Source organism: Typopeltis vanoorti, chromosome 4 (assembly GCF_054136105.1).
Source record: "Typopeltis vanoorti isolate ZY-2024b chromosome 4, IOZ_Tvanoo_1.0, whole genome shotgun sequence".
Taxonomy (NCBI): Eukaryota; Metazoa; Arthropoda; class Arachnida; order Uropygi; family Thelyphonidae; genus Typopeltis; species Typopeltis vanoorti.
In genome coordinates, this window is record NC_143552.1 from 30,870,782 (window position 1) to 30,879,554 (window position 8,773).

Here is an 8,773-nt window from a genome sequence, read left to right on the forward strand (position 1 = left end):
GCAAATAACATTATCACATTCTTTAAAGATGATAGGCTGAGAAATTTTCTTAAATGAAGCACTGGAGCTGTAATACCACAAAAAATTAATTGGAATATGTTAGTCATCAATTCAGTGAAAGGTCATCATAAATGAATGGATATTCTATTTATTTCACCATCAGCAAATATGATTCTCCTCACCCATCTAGAATATTAGTCAACTAAAAAGGATACAAAGCCGTTATCATTGCCATTATGCTGTGGGTGGATTGGATTCTGTTTCAAAAAGTTCACACGAAGTGGCATTTTCGGTTTTTTTAACATTTTTATGTGGAGATTGCTAAGCATATTCTAAATTTATATATATATATATATATATATATTAGGATAACCAAGTTATTTTATAAACTTGGTTATTTTAACTCCTAATCCCAAGTATGCAAACAATTAAGTTTGCACCTGAAACAAAGTTCAAGTCTAAAGATGTTACAACACCAGGCGCAAACTTAATTGTTTGGATACTTGGGATTAGGAGTTAAAATAACCAAGTTTATAAAATAACTTGGTTATCCTAATATACAATATCCCCAAGTTAAAAAATTTATTACATATATATATATATATATATATGTATTATTATTATTATTATTTGACAACTACAGGGAGTCCAAACACTCATCGAGGGAGGACACCTGCTCTACAACTCTGTCTACACCACTCAATCCACCAGCTGACTCTACCAACGCCATCTACTGCCCACCACCACCACTTCCACAGAAAATACAAACATCCATGTCCACAGCGGGATTCAAACCCGCAGCTTTTTGGCTGGAGAGTGGATACGCTAACTACTTGGCCAGCCTGACTGGCCGAGTGGTTAGCGTGGTTATATATTTATATATATATATATATAGATTTTTTTTTTTTCATATATTAATAGAAAAGAAGTAATGTTTAGGTCAATTAATAATTGCCAATACCATCAAAGCTTTCTTGAAAACATCAAATAGCTGAACTGCATACAAAAATCATTGTTGCAAAAAATGTACTTGCATCTATATTGCAAATAAATCCCCCCCCCCCCCCTCCATCTAGAATATCAGTCTACTAAAAAAATACAAAGCTGTTATCAAAGTTTATGCTGTGGGGTGGATTGGATTCTGTTTAAAAATGTTCACATGAAGTGACATTTCAGATTTTTGCATATTTTAAATTTGCATTTTGTTTTTTTTTCATATATTATGGAAAAGAAGCTAGGTTTAGGCCAAATAATAATTGCCAACTCCAGATTTTTACCTTTATAGCAAATAGTCAAAAAACCATGGGAGTGCCATAAGGATCTCTGTTTAAGTTTTTTGATCTTGAAAATGAGAAGATATCAAGGGGGAAAAAATGTTAAAAATACTAAATCTCTGTGTAAATGAAACTTTACATAGCCATATACACAGCTTTATACTTCATCATCATCATCAAATTCCTGACATGTACCCTCAAGGTTCTAGCTTCCTATCAACAATTTTCTCCAAATCAATGTTACCCATCAAGATTCTTACATCAGATATTATATTTCTGTCTTCTAAGGCACTTTTTACTGTATCAATCCACCTATATCTGGGTCTTTTTTCCTGCCGATCTGGTAGAGAACACTTGTTTTGCTAATCTTTCCTCTCCCATTCTGTTTGAGTGTAGTGACCATAACCACATTCCTGAATGCTAACAATGGCAAGTTATTTCCTAATATCATCATTTTTAATATGATATTGCCATTTATGCCATCTGTTCATGTCCCTAATCTTTCTCAGGACTCTCATATCTGTAGTCTCTAGTCTTTGGTCAAGTGTTTTATTTCTAACCCAGCTCTTAAGTTCAAATTGGTTTGAACACTGTCTTGTATACAGCTAATTTAGTGTTTTGACTAATTTCTCTCTTATTCTATATAAATTTATTCAGTTAACTTCCTACTATTCCAGCTTTGTTGATTCTGTTGTCTATTTCCATATTTAATTTACCATCTTCACTAAAAATTGCGCCTAAGTAGCTAAAATGTTTTACTTGTTCTATAGGTTCTCCATTCACGATGAAGTTGATATTTTCAATATTCTAACTGCTGACTTACAACTCAAATAAAGACCACTTGATATAATGCCCATTGACACCGTATAACTGTAGCATTTTGAATAGCTTCTCTCTCTCTCTTGGCACCTTGTTATATGCCTTTTCCAGATCTACAAAACTTAACTACAGATCTTTGTTATATTCCCATGATTTCTCAACTATTTTTTGTAAAGTAAATATCTGATCCTGACAGCCTCTATTTAGATCTGAATCCAGCTTGTTCTTCACCAAGCTTTTCTTCCACAATCCTCAACCATTTCTCAAGTATACTTGCATAAATCTTACCAGGAACACTCAGTAGGGAAATACCTCTGCAATTCTCACATTTAGTTTTATTTTCCTTTTTATATATGGGTACTATGAGAGCTCTACTCCAATCATCTGGAATTCGTTCCTCTTTCCAGGTCTTCTAAACTATGCAGTGCAGCCACTGCAAGACTTTTATACTCCATACTTGAGTATTTCTGGTCAAATATCATTTACTCTTGCTGCCTTTCCACATTTCAGGCATTTGATGGCTTTTTCTACTTTAAGTATGGATATGTATTCCTGATTACATGCTGTTGAGGGTTTTTTTACCACTGTGCTATCACTGATTGTTTCATTTAGCACTTTTTCGAAGCAATTTTTACTCCATACATAAAGGATATCTTTTTTTTTTCCTCCAGTTTTCATGTCACCTTTATCATCTCTAATTCCTTTTACAGCTCTTTCCTTGAGCTTTTTTCAACAACCTGTAGAATATTTTGTCACCTTCCTGATATTTACTTTCTATGTTCTTACCCAAGTCTACCCATGCCTTTTATATAGCTAGTTTTATACAGTGTTTAGCTTTCTTACATTTGTCTCTGTATTCTCTAAGAGCACAAGCTAACTTATTCACCAGGAACTTTCAATATGCTTTATTTATTTCCTTCACTGCCTCTTTAACTTCCTGCATCCACCATGGAGTTCTGCTTTTTCTGTCCACTTGAACTTTAAGTTGAAAATTGGCACTTAGAATTGAAGGATATATATTGGAAGGTAGTTTGATGTTAAATCAAGTGTAAGGCAGTTCTCTGTATAAATAAATATAAATATACAAATATGGATCATATTATTAAAGAAAACGGTATTAAAAATTATATTAACTTAATTATTTACTTTAAGCAGATGATATTATTCTCTTAAATAAATCTGCTATAAGTCTTCAAGAATTAGCCAACGCATAGAATTGCTGTGACAAATTTGTTATGAAAATCAGCAATAAAACCTCTGAAAATAACAGACAAACAGAAAACACTAACTGCACTCTCAGTAGTGATGAAAGTATGGATTTTTTTTTTTTTTTTTTTTTTTTTTTTTTTTTTTTTTTTTTTTTTTTTTTTTAGATTACAGATTTTAGATGTTTAGGAAACAAGTTTTAGTGAAGAATGCAGATTAAATATGGAAATGGATAATCAAACAGTATTATGGTATAGCAGTAAGCAGTTAAGTAAATTTATATATGGGTATATTATATATGTGTAACTAGAGTGAAAGCAGCCAAAAGGCCATGCTAGCAATATACATGATAGTGTGTTTAAACCATTATTAATGTGTAGATTACAGAAACTGGGTTCGAAATATAATAAAGCATTTGATTGAAGGCCGGAAACAAGCTTGAACATATAGCAACATAGAAATCCAAAAATGAACATATAAAATATTTTAATATTTTAAAAGTAGAACTTATCTAAAATTGTGTGGTCACTTAATCAGAATGGCAAATGAAAGATTACCAGAATAAGTATTTGAAGAAAAAAATGGTAGAAAAAGATCAGGTGGATAATCAAAATGTAGTTGTTTGATGCAGTTAGGAGTTCTTTAAAATATCAAAATATAAGAGCTGTGAAAGCAGACAAATAAATTTTAGAATAAAATTGTTGCTAGGAAAATATTTAAGAAATATTAATCACCTTGGACTGTCCCAATATCTCATACATCCCTTAAAGGAGTGTTTCCCAACCTTTTTGATGTCACGGATCCCTTGTAGCGAACGTCAATTCACCGCGGTCCCCATAAAATCCAAAATGGAAATTTTTTATATTTTACATATCATAAAGATGAAGTAATAAATTGAAATTTTACAACACTAAATGTGTCATTTATGACAATGCAATACTGTTATAAATGGAGATATTCGGAAGAATATGAGCATATCAATTAGGCCTAATATTATGAATTTAACACTCACCTAATATGATGGCTCATGCTGTTTTTCAGACATCAAGTTTCGCATGTCAGGATCAAAACTGGATAATTTCAGACATAGATCTGGCTCCACGTTAACTCTGTTCCTGTATTTGTTTTTCATATATACAAGATGAAAAAATGTTGTCTCACACAGATATGTAGTGGCAAATGGCAACAAATGTCTTACAGCCCTTTTGGAAATTTCAGGGTAAACAGACTTAGCTTGGAACCAAAACTCCAGTAACAAAGTAAATAGCATTTTTAATGTTTAATCACAAGACAGCTCGATAAGTTGTTCTGCTTCAACAGAAGGAAGTTCATATTCCGAGTCTAGAAAGAGAGTTTTCACCCAGTCGTTTTTTTCAGGACAAAGCAGAAAATACAGACGTAGTTGAGATGCCAATGACCTCATGTTCAATCATACTTTCAGCAACATCCCTAGAAAGGGGTTGTTCACTGAAATCACTCAACGTGTGAAAGGAATCCTATTTTCCTTTCTCAATACGGTTGCACCACAAATTTAACTTTTTGATTATTGCCTCTATTTTGTGTTGCACAGAAAACACAGTGACAGATATACCTTGATGGCTCAAGTTAAGAGTATTCAAGATGTTAAAAATGTCTGCCAAGTAAGCAAGAGATGAGAGCCATGTGAAATCATTTGAATAGTGTGTTAACTTAAATTTGGAGTTTATGAGGAACAACCTTACTTCGTCACGAAGCTCAAACAACCGCTTCAGAACCTTACCATGGGACAGCCATCGGATTTCTGAGTGCAATAATAAGTGTTCGATCACTTCCCATTTCATTAAAAGTGCAGAAAATAATCAGCTGTTAAGAGGATGGGCTTTAATAAAATTGACAATATTTACTGCCTCGTTTAGAATGGTTTTCATTTTGGAGGGCATACGGCGTGTAACTAGTACTTCGCGGTGTATACAACAATGTGTCCATTTCACAAGAGGTGTGACTTTTCTGGATACGTGTGACCAAATATTTATGTATTCCTGACATTGCCTGAACACCATCTGTGCTGATACCTACACATTTTTCCCATTGAAGTTTATTTGTAGTTATGAAATCATTGACAATTTTGAAAAGGGCTTCAGCAGTTGTATGAAGAGGTAACGATTCACAGAACAAAAGGTTTTCACAAACTTTATTTTTGTGTTCATATCGCACAAAAGCTAGCAAATTAGCATTATTTGAAATATCGTGGCTTTCATCCAACTGTAACGCAAAATATTCACCATGATGTAACCGTTCTAGCAAAATATCTTTCACATTTCACAGGCTGAACTGGATGAGGGTAATGGGTTTACAGTGATTCTACTGGACCTTGCTAAAGCCTTTGATAGGATACCACATGGAATTCTAATCAGTAAACTGCAGAATATGAGAATGGATATAGGGTTGGTGAGATGGATAGGAGGGTGGTTGATGGAGAGATATCAGAGAGTGGTTTATTTTGGAGTAGAGTCCAAAAGACGGCCTGTGACTAGTGGTGTGCTGCAGGGTTCTGTTCTTGGACCACTACTGTTTAATTTGTTCATTAAAGATATAGGGAAGGATCTGAGAGGAACTGTGCATTTGTTTGTGGATGATGCAAAGTTGGGTAGAGCAATAGTGAATGCTCAGGATGTCAAAATTTTGCAGGATGATTTGGATAGTTTGGAGGACTGGGCTAAGGAGATTGGATGTCAATTTAATGTGGAAAAATGTAAGGTTTTGCATTTTGGGATGAAAAGATTAGCAGCAGTATATCACATTGGTGGAACTGTACTCCAGGAGATTGACGAGGCCAGGGATTTGGGAGTGTTGGTGGATAGGGAGTTGAAGTTTAGGGGACACATCATGCAAAAGTGGCAAAATCAGCTCATCAAATCACTTTTGCTGAAAAACACTTTAACGAGCAGAGACAAACGAGTTATTGTTCCTCTGTATCGAGCTAGACTACTGTGCCCAGATATGGGCGGCAAGGTTTCTTCTTGATGGGGAGGAGGTGGAGAGGATCCAGAGACGAGTGACCAAGATGATAGCAGGACTATGGAATGAACCTTATGAGAACAGGTTGAAGATTTGTGGGCTGCACAAATCTTCAACCTATTCAGAAGATATTTTTGAGAATAGGACTGGTAGTGGGAGGACTAGGGGCCATCCTTGGAAGCTTGGTAAGAGTGTGGTTATCAAGGGTGTTAGAGCTAGGTTTTTTACTTGGAGAGTGGTAAATGAGTGGAATAAGCTGCCAGAGTCTGTTGTGGGTGCCATGACTGTGAATGAGTTTAAGGTGAAGTATGATAGATACTGTGTGAATGTTGAATAGTTGTTCTTGACATGATGTTGGGCCTCCTTCGATGAGTCTAAGGACTCCTTGGAGTTGCCTGTAATAATAATAATTTTGAGCCATCTCATCGATTCTTCTTTTCACAGTATTGTCAGATAACGATGTTAGAGACATCGTTGACATGTTTTTCACTAAACAAGTTCTTTGTTATCGCTTTTGTCGCAGGCAAAATTAAATCTTTCCCAATTGTATGGGGTTGTCCATTTCTAGCGATCAGAAGGGCGACTTCGTAAGAGGCTAGAACAGTCTTTTTCATTTTTTGTTCCACACACAATGTCCTTAACTAAATTCTGTGAACCACGAAGTTGCAATTTTTTATTTTGAAAATATTCTATTGGCTTATTAACTGATTCGGCATGTTTTCTTTGAAGGTAGTGTCTCAACTTTGACGGTTTCATAGATTCATTCGATAACACTTTGCAACAAAGAACACACTGTGGTCTGTCTTCGCCATCTTTATTCAGAATGGGAAATCCCATTTGCAAATAGTATGGACAATATTTGTGTGATTTTTGGGGGGAACAAACTTTATCTGCACTAGTACTATTTTCGACAACACTAGATCCACTCAGATTATCGTCTGTCTTGCATTTCAATGATCCACACTTTAACCACCGATCCATATCTAAATAAGATCGTGAACAAACTGAAAATCAGAAGTTTCATTGTGAACTCAATTATTTGACCAAAAGCAGAAAAACTGATATTAAACCGAGAAAAACACACTTATATAATATTATAAAATTTATTTATAATATAAATTATAATATTATAAATCTCAAACCCATAATAATTTATTAAATTAAATTACAAAGGGTTTGTTATTCATCTCTGCTTTTTAAAATGAAGAAATAACAGTACCAACATTCGTCTTAAATTTTACTTAAACTATGGGTCTCAAGAGCCAGAGATATACATTGCAAATATCCCAGGTGTGAGCAACATGACAAGATAAAGTTTAATGAAAATAAACTATCCCGCTGACCCCCTTTGAATTACTCAGGTTGGGAAACACTGCCTTAAAGGTATGATCTCAGAAAATGAAATTTTTATGCCTATTTTAAATCTGTACACTACATCACTTCTGTTGTAAAAGGATAAAAGAATATTATTAGTTTGAGAACATCTGTGTTATTTTAAAAAACTGCAGTAAAATTTTTGTATAGCTATGGAAACATTTCAGAAACAGTTGCTATCGTTTCAGTGGGGAGGGGTGATATTTTTTTACAAACGCTCTTGTTATCAAAGCGTTGGCTTGGCTGTAACCTGATTGTTTTGCAGAATATCCTCTGATAACAGAGGATATAATGAATATAAATAAATTCTCTAATGTCTTGATTTCCCAAAAATTTATATAAAGTTAAGGCTAAACATGCTGCCTGTTTCTCAAAGAGAAGAGGTAGTACTCTTTCAGTCCAGACATTTTTTGGAAATGTAAGCAACCAGTTTCTATCTTTCATTATTGCTGCTATTCTGTGCATTTCTTTAGCATGCTAGACACATATTCTGGGGTTGATTTTGTTTAGTTTAAGGGTTGTTAATAAGTTTTTCTGGAAGAAAAACTCTACTTACTTCCACCAAAGACACTAACTTTGGAATTAGCTTAAAAAAAAAAAAGAAAAAAAAAAAAAGAAAAAGTTTTTCTGGTCAGTGATTAGAACTAGATCTAAAGGCTTTTGTCTGCAAATGATACTAAAATTCTTACAACAATATCAAGTATATTCTAAGCAATAAAATCCTAAGAATCAAAAATAATTCTCTGTGTAAGAAGCTGTTAGAGTCAGAAGAGGATGCTTGAATTTCTTAACATTTTTGCAATTTCTTAACATTTTTGCTGTATGTTGCATGCAAAGGCCCCATTTCTCTTGTATGTTTTCTGTCTTGTGGAATGAAAAATTGTTTTCTCTATAAGCTTTGCTGACTTAACTTCTTCAATTAAAAGCCCATATAAGCATCCTAAGTGAAATTTAAACTTGGAAACTTGAAATAATTCTTTTTAGCAAAAGAATTATTTCTGCTCTGAGCATTTTAACTGTCCATTACAATTATTATTATTTCGGGCAACTCCAACGAGTCGACAGACTCATTGAGGGAGGCTCTAACATCATGTCAAGAACAA

At 34.0% G+C, this 8,773-nt stretch overlaps 1 protein-coding gene across 1 annotated transcript; it reads right to left on the reverse strand.

Annotated features, from left to right (window-relative positions):
- Positions 1-6,860: 6,860 nt before the first annotated feature.
- On the reverse strand, positions 6,861-7,277 carry LOC150107197 (protein ZBED11-like). Its single transcript, XM_090391680.1, has one exon. It carries the CDS (start codon positions 7,275-7,277, stop codon positions 6,861-6,863), a length of 417 nt encoding a protein of 138 aa, XP_090247806.1.
- Between the last annotated feature and the right edge of the window lie 1,496 nt (positions 7,278-8,773).

Bases quoted from the DNA above. Each gene is read 5' to 3' on its own strand.
- LOC150107197 (XM_090391680.1), bottom strand. From the start codon at position 7,277: ATGGATCGGTGGTTAAAGTGTGGATCATTGAAATGCAAGACAGACGAT.